Source organism: Conger conger, chromosome 2 (assembly GCF_963514075.1).
Source record: "Conger conger chromosome 2, fConCon1.1, whole genome shotgun sequence".
Lineage (NCBI taxonomy): Eukaryota > Metazoa > Chordata > Actinopteri > Anguilliformes > Congridae > Conger > Conger conger.
Window position 1 is genome coordinate 80,043,036 of NC_083761.1, and position 22,386 is coordinate 80,065,421.

The 22,386-nt window shown below is 50.6% G+C and overlaps 1 protein-coding gene across 1 annotated transcript; it reads left to right on the forward strand.

Annotated features, from left to right (window-relative positions):
- Window positions 1–1,048: 1,048 nt before the first annotated feature.
- Window positions 1,049–21,107, forward strand: zgc:136908 (Transitional endoplasmic reticulum ATPase). Its single transcript, XM_061233088.1, has 18 exons — window positions 1,049–1,176; window positions 4,959–5,070; window positions 5,602–5,774; window positions 7,166–7,308; window positions 8,811–8,941; window positions 9,705–9,836; window positions 10,780–10,882; window positions 11,935–12,068; window positions 12,697–12,832; window positions 13,738–13,850; window positions 14,338–14,502; window positions 16,347–16,469; window positions 17,081–17,293; window positions 18,396–18,574; window positions 19,014–19,143; window positions 19,679–19,837; window positions 19,993–20,144; window positions 20,515–21,107. The coding sequence occupies exons 1-18, from the start codon at window positions 1,154–1,156 to the stop codon at window positions 20,618–20,620; spliced, it is 2,427 nt and encodes an 808-aa protein (XP_061089072.1). The 5' UTR covers window positions 1,049–1,153; the 3' UTR covers window positions 20,621–21,107.
- The last annotated feature ends 1,279 nt before the right edge of the window (window positions 21,108–22,386 follow it).

Genomic DNA, 22,386 nt, shown 5'->3' on the forward strand with positions numbered 1-22,386 from the left:
TCACGTACCTTAACCACTACGCTACAGGCCGCTAATTCAGTGGGCATTTATTGTCTTCAACAAGCCACTCAGATAAGCCATACGTAACACCTGACAAGGTTTTCAAGCCGTTTCAACTCCATTAGTTTCATGGTGGTTTATCCAGTAGAGGACAGTACAAGCTTTCCAATGGTGTATGGTAGTCTCATGGTACTGGGCTTCATGGCCACTAGGGGGCTTCAGAGAAGGGGTTAAGCTGTAGTTGATGCATAAACAACTGGTAGGGTAGTCCACATATTCAGAAGTTCACCCACAACCAATCAGTGAAGGATAGATATGAACCGTTTCTTTTTCTCACAAATAAGTCAGTGTTATGTCTTGATATCGATGGAAGTGCAAGTGGTTAAATACTGAAAATATGATGACAAACAGCCAACTGTTATCAGAGACAATTGACAAATTGTGAATAGCTCTTTTATTGGATCTACACACTGCATGTGGGGAAAATGTGTTTTTGATTCATAAGGATATTCCTGTGGGTGGTGTATGCTCAGCTGTGTGTATGTACGCTTGTGCAAGTGTGTGTGTGTGTGTGTGTGTGTGTGTGAGTGTGTGTGTGTGTGCAAGTGTGTGTGTATGTGTGTGTGTGTGTGTGTGTGTATGTGTGTGTGTGTGTGTGTATCTGCATGTGTGGAATGTACCCAGAATGTGAGCAAGGGGCAGGTGGGTAGAGAGAGGAGGGTGAGAGTGAAAGAGATTGAGCGATAGAGGGATAAAGGGATAAAGGGAGAGAGAGTTCCTTTACAACCACGTTGCGTTACTCAAACTCGGCCTTTATTGGACTGCTGGAAAGTTTTATTTTCAAAAGTGTGTGTGTGTGTGTGTGTGTGTGTGAGAGTTTGTGTGTACAGGTGTATGTATTTGTGTGTGTGTGCCTGTATCTCTGTGTGATTGAGACAGAGAGGGAATGGGGGAGTGATACGGTATCTGTACTGGGATGGGCTCCAGAGGGAAAGGGGTGGGGGCAATCCCCAACCAGGCATGGGGTGGGCTGTCAGCAGGCAGAGAGGGGGGGCGTCCAGCCGAAAGAGCACTGCCACTTTCACCCAGCCACTGGAACTCCAGTTACCCAGTAGCCTTCACCTAGCCTTCAGCCCCCAGACCCTGCCTGAGGATGCCCACCTCCGGGGGAACAGAGTGAGTATAGAGCCCTGTGTGTGTGTGTGTGTGTGAGTGAGAGAGAGAGAGTAGAACTATGTATGTGTTAGTGCTTGTTTGTGTGTCTGTGTTTGTGTGTGTGTGTGTGAGAGAGAGAGAGAGAGAGAGAGAGAGAGAGATTAGAATTACGTGGTAGTGCTTGTTTGTGTGTCTGTATGTTTGTGTGTGTGTGTGTGTGTGTGTGAGAGAGAGAGAGAGAGAGAGAGAGAGAGATTAGAATTATGTGTTAGTGCTTGTTTGTGTGTCTGTGTTTGTGTGTGTGAGAGTAGAACTATGTATGTGTTAGTGCTTGTTTGTGTGTTTGTGTGTGTGCGCCAGTGTGTATGTGAGGGAGAGGGAGTAGAACCATGTATGTGATAGTGCTTGTTTGTGTACCTGTGTGTGTGCGCATGTTTGTGTTTGTGAGAGTATGTGTTTATGAGTGTGTCGTCGGCGTGTTCCTTTGTGTGAGCACGTCAGTATGCGCGTTCGATCACATTTGTGCGTTTGACTGCGCCGTCCGCTTCGTGCCGCTCGTATATGTGCGTGTCCCACACACCACTTCTCCCTGTCGGGCCCCTGCTGCTGTCAGTGCCGTGCGCCGTAGCGCTGTCGCTGTGCCACTGTGTGTACGTCTGAGTGCCTCAGCCTCCTGTCTGCTTCATCCCAGTCATGTACTGTGTGCGTGTCCCACGTACGACTCCTGTCTGTCTGTCTGTCTGTCTGTTTGTCTGTCTGTCTGTCACTGTCGCCGTAGCGCTGTGGCTCCACTGCCCTTGTTGCCGTGACATTTCTTTGCGCCATTCCGCTCCGGGCGGAAGGTTCTGGAATGGGCGTCGGGGAGGGGGGGGGGGGCTGGGCGAACACTGTCAGAGACATGTGACAGCTGACAAGCGGACGAGACCAACACAGGAACCATTATCACCAGCACTACTGAGAGGGAGAGAGAGAGAGGGAGAGGGAGAGGGAGAGGGAGAGAGAGAGAGTGAGATAGAGGGAGAGGGAGTGAGAGATAGAGGGGGAGGGGGAGAGGGAGAGAGAGGGAATGAGAGAGAGAGAGTGAGAGAGAGAGAGAGGGGGAGAGAGAGGCCTATACTGTGCTGTGGCACATTCAATCACCGACACACACACACACACACACACACACACACACACACACACACACACACAAGAATTACAGTAACTACAAAAACACACAAAAAGAAAGGGAGAGAAAGAGTTTTGCGGGAATGAAACAGCCTGTTGAATTTATGGCTGTGAAGTGCCCAGTCTATCTTTGGGGTAAACAGAGCTGTACTTCTGTAGTTCTAAATACAGACTCCGGCTCACATGGGGTAACAGGAGCTGGGCAGTGTGTGTCTGTGTGTCAGTGTGTGTGTGAGTGTGTGTGTGTATGTGTGTCAGTGTGTGTGTGTGAGTGAGTCAGCATACCTGCATTTATGCAACATGCTCATGCGTACAGAGTGTGTTTGTATACAATTGTAGTGTGCATGCACTGTATGAGTAAGTGCTACAGGAGTAAGAGTTACTGTACAGCCAGTAGTAGAGTATGAGTAGGGGGTCAATACTCTGTACAGTGAGTAAGTGTGTAGTAGAGTATTAGTAGGGGGGTCAATGCTCTGTACAGTGAGTAAGTGTATAGGAGAGTATTAGTAGGGGGTCAATACTCTGTACAGTGAGCAAGTGTGTAGTAAAGTATTAGTAGGGGGTCAACGCTCTGTACAGTGACTAAATGACTAGTAGATTATTAGTAGGGAATCAATACTCTGTACAGTAACTAAATGACTAGTAGATTAGTAGTAGGAGGTCAATACTCTGTACAGTGACTAAATGACAAGTAGACTATTAGTAGGAGGTCAATACTCTGTACAGTAGTATCCAGCTGCTTGTGCTGAATACAGACAGACGGTGGCAGATAAAATAAGTTCCCTAAAGGGCAACAGTATGTGCTGTGATTCACAGACACACAATCACATGCACATGTACACACATACACACGCACACACTCGCACACACTCACATACTCACACTCGTACGCACACACACACCCACGTTTACACATACACACACGCACACACACTCACATACACTCACACGCACACGTACACACACACACTCCCACGTATACACACACGTGTTTACTCACACTCATACGTACACACACACACCCACGTTTACACATACACACACGCACACCTACACACACACACTCACGCACGCGTACACACACATGAATACACACACACATACACTAACACGCACACATACGCACACATACACACACTCACATACACTCACACGTACACACACAAATGCGTTTACACATACACACACGCACACATACACACACACACTCACATACAATCACACTCACACGTACACACACAAATGCGTTTACACATACACACATGCACACCTACACACACACACGTACACACACATAAACACACACATATACTCACACGCACACTTACGCACACATACACACTCACACACACTCACATACTCACACTCGTACGTACACACACACCCACGTTTACACATACACACACGCACACCTCCACACACACACACACTCATGCACACGTACACACACATGAACACACACAAATACACTAACACGCACACATACGCACACATACACACACACATGCGTTTACACATACACACACGCACACCTACACACACACACGCACACACACATAAACACACACACATATACTCACACACACGTACGCACACATACACACACTCACACGTACACACACGCGCATGCTCACACATACACATACACATACACACACGCACACCTACACACACACACGCACACACACATAAACACACACACATATACTCACACACACGTACGCACACATACACACACTCACACGTACACACACGCGCATGCTCACACATACACACACACACACACACACACACACATACATAAATGTACGATACCTATTTTAAATTCAGTTTTCAGTTTTGTTTAAAGGCTGTGCTACTCTGTTATTCCTCAGCATTGGTAGTGCTACTTTATCTTTAATTGGTTTTCATCTCTTATCGTATCTTTCTCCTAAATTTGAATGCCCATTCATCCACCCGTCCTGTTGCATAAATTCCGGAGGGCGCAGATTAGCACACTTGGCATGCAAACTGCAATCAGAGAGTTTGTCTCGCCAACCAAACCCGCCACCCCGCGCACACACACACACAGACACACACACACACACACACACACACACACACACACACACACACACACACACACACACTTTGTGATGCTATGTCCGTCTTTACACTTCGACACAGCCTGGGCGGGAGAACGAACCGGCAACTCTCCAACTGCCGGACAACTGTCACCCCTGGTACTATTACATTTGTACATATGTACTGAGTATTGCCTTCACCAGGGAAATAGATTCACGCCCTATTAGGGCTGTAACTACCATTCAGGACCACTGTCCACTGTAGTTTTTCCTGCATGTCCATTTCCAAAGCCTCCATTTCATTTAATTCTTTAGTGAGAAGATCAGTTGCGATTCCTTTTTCGGAGGAGGATGGATGTTCTTCAATTTTTGTCAAGTAAAACGGACTAACTTAAAGAGAAAAAAGAGCATACCCCAGCCTGACCCCCGACCCCCACCCCATGTCCCATCACCCCACCCCGGGTCTCTTGACCTGGGTATTTTTTTTGGGTTTTGTTTACACCGCTGTTCCTGGTGTCTGATTTATATACCTAACCCTGATAAATGATGCCTTGCCTGTATTCCTCTGACCAGCCCTAAAGGGGAGGACTACTCCACCGCCATTTTGAAACAGAAGCAGCGCCCGAACCGGCTCGTTGTGGACGAGGCTCTGAATGAAGACAACAGCATTGTGTGTCTGTCTCAGGTGAGTGTGTGTCCGCTGCAGGTTTTTTATTTTACCTGGCTCAGGTGCGTTTTCCCATGCAGTTCCCAGTTTTAATCATTTGCACTTCTCTAATAAAAGGTTAAGGGCGGCACGGATGGTGCAGTGGATAGCACTGCCGCCTCACAGCAAGGAGGTCCTGGGTCCGAATCCCCGTCGGCCGGGGCCTCTCTGTGCGGAGTTTGCATGTTCTCCCTGTGTTTGCGTGGGTTTCCTCCGGGGACTCCGGTTTCCGCCCACAGTCCAAAGACATACAGGTTAGGCTGATTGGATAGTCTAAATTGCCCGTAGGTATGAGTGTGTGAGTGAATGGTGTGTGTGCCCTGCGATGGACTGGCGACCTGTCCAGGGTGTATTCCTGCCTTTCGCCGAATGTATGCTGGGATAGGCTCCAGCCCCCCTGCGACCCTGTTCAGGATAAGCGGGTTAGGATAATGGATGGATGGATGAATCTCAATAAGGGGTCATTCTTTCACTTGTCCGTTGGGCCCGTCTCTCCCGGGGTCCCCGCAGGTGAAGATGGAGGAGCTGCAGCTGTTTCGGGGCGACACCGTGGTTCTGCGGGGGAGGAAGCGCCGGCAGACCGTCTGCATCGTGCTGACGGACGAGACCTGTGCCGAGGAGCGCGTGCGCATGAACCGCGTCACACGCAACAACCTGCGCGTCCGCCTCGGCGACGTCATCAGGTACCGCCAGGGACAGTGAGGTCATCAGGTACCGCCTCCAGGGACAGTGAGGTCATCAGATACCGCCTCCAGGGACAGTAAGGTCATCAGGTACCGCCTCCAGGGACAGTAAGGTCATCAGGTACCACCAGGGACAGTGAGGTCATCAGGTACCGCCAGGGACAGTGAGGTCATCAGGTACCGCCAGGGACAGTAAGGTCATCAGGTACTGCCTCCAGGGACAGTGAGGTCATCAGGTACCGCCAGGGACAGTAAGGTCATCAGGTACCGCCTCCAGGGACAGTGAGGTCATCAGGTACCGCCAGGGACAGTAAGGTCATCAGGTACCGCCTCCAGGGACAGTGAGGTCATCAGGTACCGCCAGGGACAGTAAGGTCATCAGGTACTGGCTCCAGGGACAGTAAGGACATCATGTACCCCCTCCAGGGACAGTGAGGTCACCAGGTACCGCCAGGGACAGTGAGGTCATCAGGTACTGCCACCCGGGACAGTGAGGTCATCAGGTACTGCCGCCAGGGTCAGTGAGGTCATCAGGTACCGCCTCCAGGGACAGTGAGGTCATCAGGTACCGCCTCCAGGGACAGTAAGGTCATCAGGTACCGCCTCCAGGGACAGTAAGGTCATCAGGTACCGCCTCCAGGGACAGTGAGGTCATCAGGTACCGCCAGGGACAGTGAGGTCATCAGGTACTGCCAAGGACAGTGAGGTCATCAGGTACTGCCGCCAGGGACAGTGAGGTCATCAGGTACTGCTGCCAAGGACAGTGGGTCATCAGGTACCACCGCCAGGGACAGTGAGGTCATCAGGTACTGTTGCCAGGGACAGTGAGGTCATCAGGTACTGCTGCCAGGGACAGTGAGGTCATCAGGTACCACCGGCAGGGACATTGAGGTCATCAGGTACCGCCGAGAATAATGATATCATCAGGACCCGGAGAGGACAGGAATAATGATGTCATCAGGTACCAGAGAGGACAGGAACAGTGACGTCAGCAGGTACTGCAGAGGACAGTTACAGGGTCATATCACCATGAACATGAAAAAACTGTGTGAGGTCATACAGTACCATTCAGAATAGGCAGAGTGCCACATAATTAGGCATCAGAGAGGTCAGGTACAGGGCGATGTGATCAGGGTGTGTTTGGTGTTAGTCACAGGAGTAACAGAGTGATATCGCAGGGCACCATGAAGAACTGGCACAGGGTGATGTCAGCAGGTACCTGGACATAGAGAGCGAGTGTTTGGATGACACCAATGTCTTAAGATCAGCTGTTGGGCCCTGGAGCAAGGCCCTTAACCTCGCATTTCTGCAGGGGTATTGAACCTCTAAGTCTAATTAACTGTAAGTCGCTTTGGATCGGGGCGTCAGCTAAATAACCGGAATGTCCGCAGCATCCAGGCGTGCCCGGACGTGAAGTACGGAAAACGCGTGCACGTGCTGCCGATCGATGACACTATCCAGGGGCTCACGGGGAACCTGTTTGAGGTCTTCCTCAAGCCCTACTTCCTGGAGGCCTACAGACCCGTGCACAAAGGTAAGCGGACCGTTTCTCTGCCGCACCCCTAACGCTGACGCGCCCCTAACGCTGACGTGCCCCTAACGCTGCCGTGCCCCTTAACACTGACGTGCCCCCTAACGCTGACGCGCCCCTAACGCTGACATGCCCCTTAACACTGACGTGCCCCTAACGCTGACGTGCCCCTAACGCTGACGCGCCCCTTAACGCTGACGTGCCCCTTAACACTGACGCGCCCCTAAAGCTGACGCGCCCCTTAACGCTGACACACCCCTTAACGCTGACACACCCCTTAACACTGACGCGCCCCTAACGCTGCCATGCCCCTTAACACTGACGTGCCCCTAACGGGAGTATGAAATGTACACTTCACAACCAGAAAAGTTACTTCCAATTACCGCAGATTACTGACAGTCATGAAGCAAATTGTGCAGCACCCACCTGGCCATTTAGCACCAGAATGCGCAGCACACATCCGCTGAGCTGGAGATAATTAAATTAAATCAGGGGATGGCTAGGTGGCAGATTGAGAGAGCCGGGTTTGGAATTTAGCCAGGACACCAGGGAACCCCCCTGGTGTCATGAGATCCTTAATGACCACGATGAGTCAGGAGCTTGGTTTAACATTTCTTCTGAAAGATGGCGTCTTCTACAGCACAGTGTCCCTATCGCTGCACTGGGGTACTGGGGTTTATTTGAGCAGAGGGAAGACTGCCCCCTACTGGCCCGCCAACAGCAACTTAGCTTTTCCTGGGGGGGTCTCCCATCCAAGGGTGGCCTGTAGCGTAGTGGTTAAGGTACATGACTGGGGTCAGTGGTTCGATCCCCGGTGTAGCCACAATAAGATCCGCACAGCCATTGGGCCCTTGAGCAAGGTCCTTAACCCTGCATTGCCCCAGAGGAGGATTGTCTCCTGCTTAGTTTAATCAACTGTAAGTTGCTTTGAATGAAAGTGAGAGCCAAATGACATGTAATGTAATATAATGTACTAACCAAGCCCACACTTGCTTAGCTTCAGCCATTCAGCGGTAGCAGGGTGCATGGTGGTATTGCTGCTGGCTGAGTGTACCTGTATGTAATGGTTAGGAATGTGTTTCACTGTGTGTTTCAATGTAGAGCACAGGTGTCAAACTCCAGTCCTGGAGGGCCGTAGTGTCTGCTGGTTTTTGGGGTGTTCTGGGTTCATTCAAGTCATTGATTGGTTAAAGTATCGACACGCCTTGTTCTCAAGGCCTTAATTGCCCTTCATTGGCCTTAATTGGCAGTTGATTGAAAGGAAACCACAAAAACCCGCAGACACTGCGGCCCCCTGGGGATTCAGTTTGACACCCCTGATGTAGAGGATCTGCAGGAAAATGTCAAAAAAATAAAAAGTGTTGTCGGCATCTGCTGAGTCTTACAAATGCGTGTTTAGCCGAGGCCTGCCTTTCAGGGGTGTGGATGTGAGCGGATCGTCGACCAGTGAAGGTGATTTCTGACTGCTCTCTGCCCCCCTCCAATGGCGAATGGTGGGTCTGCAGGGGACATCTTCCTGGTGAGGGGGGGCATGCGGGCGGTGGAGTTTAAGGTTGTGGAGACGGACCCCTCCCCCCACTGCATCGTCGCGCCTGACACCATCATCCACTGTGAGGGGGAACCAATCAAGAGAGAGGTGCGGGGAGGGGCACTCACTCCATTTTAACTTTGGACTATTGCTATCTGCGTATACCATGCGTGTAACATTTTAGCAGTAAATACCTTCTTAGAATTAGGATTCCTGTACGCTGATACTGGTTGAAGGGCGGCACGGATGGTGCTGTGGGTAGCGCTGCCGCCTCACAGCAAGGAGGTCCTGGGTTCGAATCCCCGTCGGCCGGGGCCTCTCTGTGTGGAGTTTGCATGTTCTCCCCGTGTTTGCGTGGGTTTCCTCCCACAGTCCAAAGACATGCAGGTTAGGCTGATTGGAGAGTCTAAATTGCCCGTAGGTATGAGTGTGTGAGTGAATGGTGTGTGTGCCCTGCGATGGACTGGCGACAGGCTCCAGCAATCTCTCTGTGACCCTGCTCAAGATAAGCAGGTAAAGATAATGCATGGATGGATGGATGATTCTGGTTCAATCTGTGTACAGAAATAAGTTAAAAAGAAAAAAAAAACATTTTAAAATAAAAATGACTTCCTGCTGCTGGGTGAATTGAGATATACTATAAGTGAATTTGCTGTGCGGAGGAAAATTCTATAGCCCTTTTCTGGTTTTCTCTCGAGTCAATCAACCGTTCTTCCTTGACTAACAGTAAAAAAATAAAAAAATAAAAAAGATATTTATTTTCTTCAGCTTGGTGGGTTCAGTGTGAAGAAAGAGAGCGGTGTCTGTGTAAACGTTGAGTGAGGTCTCCGCGGGTCCGTGGCTCATTTGTCTGTGCCGCCTTCCTCACCAGGACGAGGAGGAGAGCCTCAATGACATCGGCTACGATGACATCGGCGGATGCCGCAAACAGTTGGCCCAGATCAAGGAGATGGTGGAGCTGCCGCTTCGCCACCCGGGGCTCTTCAAAGCTATCGGCGTCAAGGTGACCCATAAACCAACCAATCAGTTCGGCAAATAAAACAAAAAAAAAAACCTAAATTAGCTCAGAACCAGTCAATCGTCAGTTATTCAACTAACCGTGGGCGACCCGTAGCGCAGTGGTTAAGGTGCATGACTGGGACCCGCAAGGTCGGTGGTTTGATCCCCGGTGTAGCCACAATAAGATCCGCACAGCCGTTGGGCCCTTGAGCAAAGGGCCTTAACCCTGCATTGCTCCAGGGGAGGATCGTCTCCTGCTTAGTCTAATCAACTGTAAGTCGTTTTGGATAAAAGCATCAGCCAAATGACAAGTAATGTAACCATAAGCCTCTGTAGACGATTAGGAAAAGATTGAGTCCCTGTGTTCAGGTACCTGTTCTCTTCCATAAAATATTCTTACACTCTTCTTCTTACATGCATGAATCAATCAGTCTAATAAACCAATCAGCCAATGAGTCAGCCTCTCTGTCAATCAATCCTCCACACAGTCAAGCAAATTCGATTCATGATTGATTGAGGTGTCTTGAGGTGTCTTGTCTAGAGATTGATATACAGTACATATGGGCTAGGTACATGACTGAGACCCGGAAGGTTGGTGGTTCCAGTGTAGCCACGACAAAATATGCACAGCTATTGGGCCGTTGAGCAAAGGCCCTTAACCCTGCATTGTGCCCTGCTTAGTCTAATCAACTGTAAGTCGCTTTGGATAAAAGTTTCAGCTAAATACTAAATTATTATTGTTATTATTATTATATATTCTGAAGTCATTCCCTTGTGGAAACGACTTCAGAATACTAAATTATTATTGTTATTATTATTATTATATATTCTGAAGTCATTCCCTTGTAGAAACATCTCCTGCTTAATTGAATCCATGCATCATGAAACGTACTCTAGAATAAGGTTGCCATGTGTAGATAATATTCCTCCCATCTCACTCCGCTCAGCCTCCACGGGGGATTCTGCTGTACGGCCCTCCAGGGACGGGGAAGACCCTGGTGGCTCGTGCCGTCGCCAACGAGACCGGAGCTTTCTTCTTCCTTATCAATGGTGAGTCGCTTTTAATGTGATCGGGGGGGGGGGGGGGTCGGCCATGGTTTCGGCCACTGGTTTCCAAAACATGGCAGGGTGTACTGGGGTCCTCACTCCTGGCCCTGGAGAGCCGCAGGGTGTGCTGGGGTGCTCACTCCTGGTCCTGGAGAGCCGCGGGGTGTGCTGGGGTCCTCACTCCTGGTCCTGGAGAGCCGCAGGGTGTGCTGGGGTCCTCACTCCTGGTCCTGGAGAGCCGCAGGGTGTGCTGGGGTCCTCACTCCTGGTCCTGGAGAGCCGCAGGGTATACTGGGGTCCTCACCCCTGGTCCTGGAGAGCCACAGGGTGTGCTGGGGTCCTCACTCCTGGTCCTGGAGAGCCACAGGGTGTGGTGGGGTCCTCACTCCTGGTCCTGGAGAGCCGCAGGGTGTGCTGGGGTCCTCACTCCTGGTCCTGGAGAGCTGCATATTTTATTTGCATTGCATGCTAAAAACGTATGTATTAAACAGTATGCTTAGTAGATTGTTCATATTTAGAGGGCTCTCTAGGATAGTGTCATCGATTGGCAGGGTGATGTCAGCAGGTACCTGGACATAGCGAGCGAGTGTTTGGATGACACCAATGTCTCAAGCCCCTGCGTAGCCACCATAACATCAGCTGTTGGGCCCTCGAGCAAGGCCCTTAACCCCGACTCTCTAGGTGGTTAGGAGGCTGATTTGGACAATCGATCTTCCATGTGTCACACTCAATATTGTCCTCTGATATCACTCGGGAGATGTACTTCCTGTGTGTCACACTCAATATTGTCCTCTGATATCACTCGGGAGATGTACTTCCTGTGTGTCACACTCAGTATTGTCCTCTGATATCACTCGGGAGATGTACTTCCTGTGTGTCACACTCAGTATTGTCCTCTGATATCACTCGGGAGATGTACTTCCTGTGTGTCACACTCAGTATTGTCCTCTGATATCACTCGGGAGATGTACTTCCTGTGTGTCACACTCAGTATTGTCCTCTGATATCACTCGGGAGATGTACTTCCTGTGTGTCACACGCAATGTTGCCCCCAGGCCCGGAGATAATGAGCAAGCTCGCGGGAGAGTCGGAGAGTAACCTGCGCAAGGCCTTCGAGGAGGGCGAGAAAAACGCCCCGGCCATCATCTTCATCGATGAGCTGGACTCCATCGCGCCCAAGAGGGAGAAGGTGAGGAGGTGGAGGACAAGGCCGTTGGAGGAAGAGAGTGTGTCCTCTGTCTGGGCATGTTCTGAAGCCTCCATATTTGGTTTCTTCAGAGCCACTGTAGTGGCGGCATGGATGGTGCGGTGGGTAGCACTGCCGCCTCACAGCAAGGAGGTCCTGGGTTTGAATCCCGGTTGGCCGGGGCCTCTCTGTGTGGAGTTTGCATGTTCTCCCCGTGTCTGCGTGGGTTTCCTCCCACAGTCCAAAGACATGCAGGTTAGACTGAGTGGAGAGTCTAAATTGCCCGTAGGTATGAGTGTGTGAGTGAATGGTGTGTGTGCCCTGCGATGGACTGGCGACCTGTCCAGGGTGTATTCCTGCCTTTCGCCCAATGTATGCTGGGATAGGCTCCAGCGATCCCTCTGTGTTCAGGATAAGCAGGTTAAGATAATGAATGAATGAGAGCCACTGTCTTTCCCCTTCGTTTCAGTCAAACAGCTCAAAATGAATTAAGATTGAGGCTCTGCCTCTCATCACATAGCTCCCTTGCCGTCAGCCAGCCGAAACAGGGAGGCCAAAATCGAGGAAAAGGTGAATGTTGATTTCAGCTTGTCTTTAAGGGGCGGCCATTTTGTGTTTGCCCCCTTGGCAGACCCACGGCGAGGTGGAGCGGCGGATCGTCTCACAGCTCCTCACCCTCATGGACGGCCTGAAGCAGCGCGCCCACGTCGTCGTCATGGCAGCCACCAACCGCCCCAACAGCGTCGACCCAGCCCTGCGGCGCTTCGGTGGGAGAGAGGGGGGGAGGGGGGAGAGAGAGGGGGAGAGAGAGGGAGGGAGGGGGGAGAGAGAGGGGGAGAGAGAGGGAGGGAGGGGGGAGAGAGAGGGGGAGAGAGAGGGAGGGAGGGGGGAGGGAGAGAGGGGGAGGGGGAGAGAGGGGGAGAGAGAGGGGGAGAGAGAGGGAGGGAGGGGGGAGGGAGAGAGGGGGAGGGGGAGAGAGGGGGAGAGAGAGGGAGGGAGGGGGGAGGGAGAGAGGGGGAGATAGAGGGAGGGAGGGGGGAGGGAGAGAGGGGGAGGGAGGGGGAGAGAGGGGGGAGAGAGGGGGAGAGAGAGAGAGAGAGAGAGGGGGGAGAGGGAGGGAGAGAGGGGGGAGAGGGAGGGAGTGGGAGAGAGGGAAAGGGGGAGAGAGAGGGAAAGAGAGGGAGGGGGAGAGGGGGGAGAGGGGGGAGAGGGAGGGAAAGAGAGGGAAAGAGAGGGAGAGAGAGAGAGAGGGAGGGAGAGAGGGAAAGTGAGAGGGGAGGGAGAGAGAGGGGGGTTGAGAAAGAGAGAACACTGCAAAAAGTCTTAACAAGTGTCTTAGTCTTATAATGAGACTTGAAATGTCATGTTTTTCTCTCAAGTAGGAAATATAATAGCTTGTTTTAAGTTACTGTTGCTATGCATTATATCAGCTGCTGTTACCAACCAGAACCTACTGTAGTTAAGACAGAGGACAGAAGAATTGTCGGAGTTTGAGTTTGAAACTAAAGAACCTGTCTGAATTGTAGTTTCAAATGCCTTCACAGTGTGCATACGCAAAACAATAACTTTTTTTCAACTTTTTTTCAGCTGAAGCCGAGGTAATAGCACAACAATAATATTAAATTATCACCAAGGGACATTCTGACTGTCTGTCTGTCTGTCTGTCTGTCAGGGAGATTTGATCGGGAGATTGACATCGGAATTCCAGACTCCACAGGGCGGCTTGAGATTCTGCAGATTCACACCAAGAACATGAAACTGTCCGACGATGTGGACCTGGAACGGGTATGAGAGGAGAGGAGAGGGAGGGAGGGAGGGAGGGAGGGAGGGAGAGAAAGAGAGAGAGAGAAGAGATGAGAGGAGATGTGGGACGGGGAGGAAGAGAGGAGAATAAAGGGGAGGGAAGAGGAAAAAATTGAAACGATAGGAGAAACATAAAAATGTAACCGCATACAGACACCCACACATGTACACACGCACACACATACGCGCACACACACACACACATACCCACACACACACACACACACACGCACACATACCCACACACACACACACATACCCACACACACACACACACACACACACACACACGCACACATACCCACACACACACACATACACATGCACACATACACACACACACACACAACACATACACACACACACACACACACACACACACACACACACACACACAGCATCAGTGTTGAGTTGGCGGGGGAGCAGGCTCAGGGGAAAGGCAGTACCTGAATGCCCGCCCGTCTGGCAGATTGGGAAGGAGACGCACGGGCACGTGGGGGCGGACCTGGCCGCGCTGTGCTCAGAGGCCGCACTGCAGGCCATCCGCAAGAAGATGACGCTCATCGACCTGGAGGACGAGACCATCGACGCCGACCTCCTCAACTCCCTCGCCATCACCATGGACGACTTCCGGGTCAGCCGCACACATTACCTTACATTACGTTACATTAATGGCATTTGGCAGACGCTCTTATCCAGAGCGACGTACAGTTGATTAGACTAAGCGGGAGACAATCCTCCCCTGGAGCAATGCAGGGTTGAGGGCCTTGCTCAAGGGCCCAACGGCTGTGCGGATCTTATTGTGGCTACACCGTGGGATCAAACCACCGACCTTGCGGATCCCAGTCACGTACCTTAACCACTACGCTACAGGCCGCCCTAATATCAATTTCCAAGATGCAATAGAGCAAAGGAAAGCTCACTATAGACACAGATTTTATAATTACAAATTCTTCATCGCTGACCGGAGACTGAGCAATAGATATTGAAAATCACCTCTAAAGTACAGTACAAGTATTTTGGTTTGCTCACACTCTACTTCTGGGTCAATACTGAATGCCAGTAGCTGCTGTTATGATCGGGATTTAATGGTATTTAAACTGCCGTTAAACGAATGCCATTCATTCTTGGGTGCGCATTTAGAAGGGGAAAGATGGGGTATAAGCGGGGGTTGTCTACGCAAGTGCTACGCAAGTACACATGTACAGCAACAGCATTAAAATGCATGTAAAATGCATGCATTAAGTTCTGGTTGGTGTGCAGTTTGGATAAAGAGATTAGATTAAGGAGGCACAATGCAATAGTAGGACCTATTTCACTGAAGCCATGAGGCATTCTTTGTTGGAGGAAGGATAATTAGATGTTGTTTAAAAGCCATTATTTGTTAGGCATATCCATAAATACACAAACAGAACAGAAAAACAATGGAGTGGAAATACCGGTGCATTTCAGCACAAGATTGTTTTGTCAACTGCTCAATTATTCCAGAGTGCCTTTATGAAATATGTTCTTATAGCTGAGGACCAGCTGGTTAATTACAATGTGTTTTAGGCAGCAGGGTTTGGTTGTTGCTGTTCTTCTGCCTGGACTGTAACTGCCTATGTGGCACAGGGCTTGTTAGTGCTGCTCGACTCCTCTGGGAAGCGCATGAGCGGATGATCTGTGGAGTGCAGTTGCATCATCTGCGCGTTGCCTGGAGACACCCTTTACACACCCTGTCAGTCACCCTTTCTTTTACATTTAAAATGAAAATAAATGTGTCTTTTAAAACTGTCGTCTGCCTGTCTGTCTCTCTATTTGCCTGTCTGTCTGTCGTCTGCCTGTCTGTCTGTTTGCCTAACTGCCTGTCTGTCTGCTGCCTGTCCGCCTGTTTGTCTGTCTGTCTGCCTGTCTCTCTGTTTGCCTGTCTATCTGCCTGTCTGTCTGTCTGCCTGCCTGTCTCTCTGTCTGTTTGCCTAACTGTCTCTCTGTCTCTCTGTCTGTCTGTCTGTCTGTCTGTCTGTCTGTCTGCCTGTCTCTCTGTCTGTTTGCCTAACTGTCTCTCTGTCTCTCTGTCTGTCTGTCTGTCTGTCTGTCTGCCTATCTCTCTGTCTGTTTGCCTAACTGTCTCTCTGTCTCTCTGTCTCTCTGTCTGTCTGTCTGTGTGTCTGTTTGCCTGTCTCTCTGTCTGTTTGCCTAACTGTCTCTCTGTCTCTCTGTCTGTCTGTCTGTCTGTCTGTCTGTCTCTCTGTCTGTTTGCCTAACTGTCTCTCTGTCTCTCTGTCTGTCTGTCTGTGTGTCTGTTTGCCTAACTGTTTCTCTGTCTCTCTGTCTGTCTGTCTGTCTGTCTGTCTGTCTGCCTGTCTCTCTGTCTGTTTGCCTAACTGTCTCTCTGTCTCTCTGTCTCTCTGTCTCTCTGTCTGTCTGTCTGTCTGTCTGTGTGTCTGTGTGTCTGTGTGTCTGTGTGTCTGTGTGTCTGTTTGCCTGTCTGCGTGCCAGTGGGCCCTGGGGCAGAGTAACCCCTCAGCCCTGAGGGAGACGGTGGCAGAGGTCCCGCAGGTGAACTGGGAGGACATCGGGGGTCTGGAGGAGGTCAAAAGGGAGCTGCAGGAGCTTGTACAGGTAACCCCCCCCCCCCCCCCCCCCTCACCTGGGAGTGGAAGGGCTCCTGAAAACACTGTCCCTGCCCCTGCCCCTGCCCCTGTCCCTGTCCCTGCCCCTGCCCCTGTCCCTGCCCCGAAAACTGCCATTTCTCCTTACTACTGTCAAACTGAAAGCCTAAAATTTAAACAGCCATTGATTTGTATGCACTGCACTGCTGCCACACGATTGGCTGACTAGATAATCACATGAATAAGTAGGTGTAGTAAAGTAAAAATGGTGGCTAGGCGTACAATTTCATGCACCTATAGGGTACATAAACCCAGCTATAGGGTACATAAACCCAGCTATAGGGTACATAAACCCAGCTATAGGATACATAAACCCAGCTATAGGATACATAAACCCAGCTATAGGGTACATACGCCCAGCTATAGGATACATAAACCCAGCTATAGGGTACATAAACCCAGCTATGGGGTACATAAACCCAGCTATGGGGTACATAAACCCAGCTATGGGGTACATAAACCCAGCGACAAGTACCTTTTTATGCACTTTTTGTGTACCTGTATTTCTGAGAGTGTTTGCACCCAGCTAAGACCCTTTCTCCCCCCCCGTCTCCGCTCTAGTACCCGGTGGAGTACCCGGACAAGTTCCTCAAGTTCGGGATGACCCCATCCCGCGGGGTGCTGTTCTACGGCCCCCCCGGCTGCGGCAAGACCCTGCTGGCCAAGGCCATCGCCAGCGAGTGCCAGGCCAACTTCGTGTCCATCAAAGGCCCGGAGATGCTGACCATGTGGTTCGGCGAGTCGGAGGCCAACGTGCGGGACGTCTTCGACAAGGTGAGGGAGGGGAGGGGGAGGAGAGGTTCAGTGAGCGGTTTACGCATTCATTTGCGTGTTGCGGTATTACTATAAAAAAAGAAATGATAATAAATCGACCTCCTAAGACCCGCACTCTTTTTTGGTATGCATTTTTAATTTCTCTCTGCTATTTGGGCTTATTGGGACCTGATAAGTATAAAAACTAAGCATCATCTTTTGACGTGATGTAGTTTTTGAGAAAAATGATGTCCACATATGTGGACTCTCGGTCTTAAGAATTAAGTTTTTTTGGTTGTACAGCCCAAAATGTGGAGTCCACGCATGTGTACGCCAGGTCTTAGGAGGTTAAATTAAAAAACTGATGATCAAATAGGGCGCAATGGGTAGCACTGCCGCCTCACAGCAAGGAGGTCCTGAGTTCAAATCCCCGTCAGCCGGGGCCTCTCTGTGCGGAGTTTGCATGTTCTCCCCGTGTTTGCGTGGGTTTCCTCCGGGTACTCCGGTTTCCTCCCACAGTCCAAAGACATGCAGGTTAGGCTGATTGGAGAGTCTAAATTGCCCGTGGGTATGAGTGTGAGTGAATGGTGTGGTTTGCAGTTTGCTCTCGAATGTTGTGCGTTATTTAAATGTAAATAAATAAGTAAATTAAAAATAAATAAATCAAAATATATATTTAAAAAGGAAGTAAAAAAACCTACGATAGAGTAGCAAGATTATGTATGAGATAATAATTATACTCTTAGATGAGCATGAGGTATACAAAATCTCTAAATACGCTGGATCCATGTTCCCTAAAAAACAGCCTCTTCAGCTGAGAGACTGATTTGAACAGTGAATGGTCTCTTCAGCTGTGAGACCGATACGATCGGTGAATGGGGCGGTCTGTAGCGTAGTGGTTAAGGTAAATGACTGGGACACACAAGGTCGGTGGTTCTAATCCCGGTGTAGCCACAATAAGATCCGCACAGCCGTTGGGCCCTTGAGCAAGGCGCTTAACCCTGCGTTGCTCCAGGGGAGGATTGTCTCCTGCTTAGTCGCTCTGGATAAGGGCATCTGCCAAATAACATGTAATGTAATGTTTTTGAATCTCTGACCCCTGACCCCTGACCCCTGACCCCAGGCTCGGCAGGCGGCCCCCTGCATCCTCTTCTTTGACGAGCTGGACTCCATCGCCAAGGCTCGCGGGGGCGGGGCCGGAGACGCAGGGGGCGCGGCCGACCGGGTCATCAACCAGATCCTGACCGAGATGGACGGCATGAGCGACAAGAAGAACGTCTTCATCATCGGGGCCACCAACAGGTGTGTGTGTGTGTGTGTGTGTGTCTGTGTGTGTGTGTGTGTGTGTGTGTGTGTGTGTGTGTGTGTCTGTGTGAAAGTGTGTGTATACATGTGTATGTAGGAACAGTATGTATGTGTGTCTGTGTGTGTGTGTGTGTGTGTGTGTGTGTGTGTGTGTGTGTGTGTGTGTGTGTGTGTGAGTGTGCGTGTGTGTGTCTGTGTGTGTCTGTGTGTGTCTGTGTGAGTGTGCGTGTGTGTGCGTGTGTGCGCGTGTGTGCGCGTGTGTGCGCGCGTGTGTGCGCGTGTGTGCGCGTGTGTGTGAGTCTGTGCGTGTGTGTGCGTGTGAGTGTGTGTGTATGTGTGTGTGTGTGTGTGTGTGTGTGTGCGTGTCTGTGGGAAAGTGTGTGTGTGTGTGTGTGTGTGTGAGAAAGTGTGTACCTGACTGCTCTTCCTTCCCCAGGCCTGACATCATTGATCCCGCCATCTTGCGCCCCGGCCGGCTGGATCAGCTGATCTACATCCCGCTGCCCGACCTGCCCTCCCGCAGTGCCATCCTGACCGCCAACCTGCGCAAGTCCCCCATCGCCCGCGTACGCACCCCCCCGCCCTCCTGCACCCCTGCACACGCCCCCCATCACCCGCGTACACACCCCCCCTGCCCGCTAACCTGCGCAAGTCCCCCATGGGGGTGGGGGATGTTCCAATTTGTTCCAATTTGTTCCACCATGGCAGCACGTCCAGTTCTCCCTCCTATTGCTCTGCTCCCCAACATTCTGTATCTCAACCTCATCTGTTGTACCTGATGTGTCATCAAGCAAATGTTTGAATCTGTGTGTGTGTGTGTGTCTGTGTGTCTGTCTGTGTGTGTGTGTGTGTGTGTGTGTGTGTGTGTGTGTGTGTATGTGTGTGTGCGTGTGCGTGTGTGTGTGTCTGTGTGTGTGTGTGTGTGTGTGTGTGTGTGTGTGTGTGTGTGCGTGCGTGTGTGTGTCTGTGTGTGTGCGTGTGTGTCTGTGTGTGTGTGTGCGTGTGCGTGTGTGTCTGTGTGCGTGCGTATGTGCGTGTGTCTGTGTGTGTGTGTGTGTGTGTGTGTGTGTCTGTGTGCGTGTGCGTGTGTGTGTATTCCAGGATGTGGACCTGCCGTACCTGGCGCGCATCACAGACGGTTTCTCGGGCGCAGACCTGACGGAGATCTGCCAGCGCGCCTGCAAGCTGGCCATCCGTGAGGCCATCGAGGCCGAGATCCGCGCCGAGAGACAGAGGCAGTCCCAGCAGGACGCCGCCATGGTCAGCTGCTGACGCTGCGTCTTCTGCTGGAGCTAATGACTATTACAGCATACTGCCCCAGTGTGTCCCTCTGTTAGCTGAGCTGCAGGATGTTTTGTGTCCCTCTGTGAGCTGAGCTGCAGGATGTTTTGTGTCCGTGTGTTCGTCCTCTGTAGGACGAGGACGTGGACCCCGTGCCGGAGATCCGGAAGGACCACTTTGAGGAGGCCATGCGCTTCGCCCGCCGCTCCGTCAGCGACAACGACATCCGCAAATACGAGATGTTCGCCCAGACACTGCAGCAGAGCCGGGGGTTCGGCAACTTCAGGTACACACACACTCACACACTTCACACACACTCACACACTTCACACACACTCACACACGCACAGACTCACACACACGCACACACACACGCACACACATACAAACACACGCACACACACACGCACACACATACACACACTCACACACTTCACACACTCACACACTTCACACACACACTCACTCAAACACACACTCACTCACACACAGACTCACACACACGCACAGACTCACACACACACGCACAGACTCACACACACACACACACACACACACACTCACATACTCCCCCACACACACACACACACACACACACTCACACACTCACACACTCACACACTCACACACTCTGTGTTGTACCCCTACTCTCCCAGGTTTCCCTCTGAGTCCCAGTCGGGTCGGGGTCAGGGGTCAGGACCAGGGGGCAGAGACCCGGGGAGCCAGTACAGGGATGAGGGGGACGATGACCTGTACCAGTGAGAGAGGGGAGAGGTGCCCCAATACCCTCGTGCGCCCCAATACCCTCCCCCTTCACCTCAGAGCGAGTCACCCATCTCATCAAGTTATTCATTTACTTTTCATTTTATAGACGAACAAATACCTGGTGTAAATATGACCAGAAAAAAAAAAAGTGCTCTTACATGTATGTGGTTCATTTCAGCAGATGAGTTTAAAAAGGATTGAAAGAACGAGTAGCGTTCAATTTCAACCGACATTTTGTGACACAGCAGAAAATTGGTGCCAAAACCTTGTACGTCAATATACAGAGCTGTGCTTTTCTTATCGTCAGGAAGTTAAATGTATTTTATTTTATATTTTAGGCCTTGGTGTTTAGTATCATAGTACGCATAGATGTGAGTGAAGGAGGTGTGGAGGTTGACTTTTACAGAGCATTGTGAATGGACTGTTTGAAATGCTACGAGTTCGGTGTGAATGAAGGAATAAAATTTGAATATTAGTCATTTCACACGCTCCCGGAGACTGGCCGATTCGTGACAGCTTGTGCCATTTCAGTGTGTTCATCGCTTAGCATCAAGATTTTAAATACTTATTTCACTCCTGACAAATATGCTGAACGCCATTCTCATCATTTGCAAACTGGCAAATGCTGATAGTAATTTCAATTAACTTTGTAAATGCTGATGGTAATTTTAATACGCAAAACAATTGTTCTGTTACTCTCCATTGCAGTTGATGAATGGTAAGCGACCCGGTTCAAAATGGCCGCCGTTGCATCACCCAGGTGGGTGCTGCACACTGGTGGTGGTTGAGATGAGAGTTTCCCCTTCATCACTGTAAAGCTCGAGTGTGAGAAAAGCGTGATATAAATGCAAGGAATTATTGTTATTCATTATTATTATTTAGTAGAGAGCAGGCCCTGTTGCCAGGGGTCATGAATGGGGCTACGCCCACCAAATCATTTCATTGGCTGGAGTTGAATCGTACTACGGACAAAAGGACCAATCGGTACACAGGAGTCGGGACTGGGACTTCCAGCAGTGCTTAGAGGACCGATGGGATGTGTATGTGATTATATGCGTGTGTCTGTGAGTGTGTCTGTGTTGTGTGCGCATGTGTATGCGTTTGTGTGCACGTATGTATGTTTGTGTGTGTGCGCGCAAGTGCGTGTTTGCATCTGTGTTTGTGCATATGTGTGTGTATACCTGTGTGTGTGCGCGCAAGTGCGTGTTTGCATCTGTGTTTGTGCATATGTGTGTGTATACCTGTGTGTGTGAGCACAAGTACGTGTGTGTGCACATTGTGTGTGTGTGTGTGTGTGTGTGACTGAGTGTATGTGCACAGCGTGTGTGTGTGTGTGTGTGTGGGAGTGTGTGACTGAGTGTGTGTGCATGCGCCTGTGTGCACACCGTGTGTGTGTGTGGTCCATTACTGGATCACAGGATGTAGCAGTGTGATTCACTCCACGGGGGCTCCAGTGAATCGTCCAAAGGAGGATTAAAATTCGCTCACGCTGCCTACTAATTCAATCATTACTACTACCGTCTTCAAGAACAGAACAGAACCGAGAACCATGTGACACGGCTGGCCGCAGTTCTCCCGGAGCATTCCAGAACATTTATGAGCCAAAAGACAGAATGTAGTCATCTGCTCATGAGTGCTTGCTCATTGTTTCTCGAAACTTAGAAGTGCCACGTCCCTTTTTGACACCCCTGAAAAAATCTGATTTAGAAGTGCTCACTGCCTGTTTTACACCATAGAAACTAAGATTAGGAGTAGCAAATGCC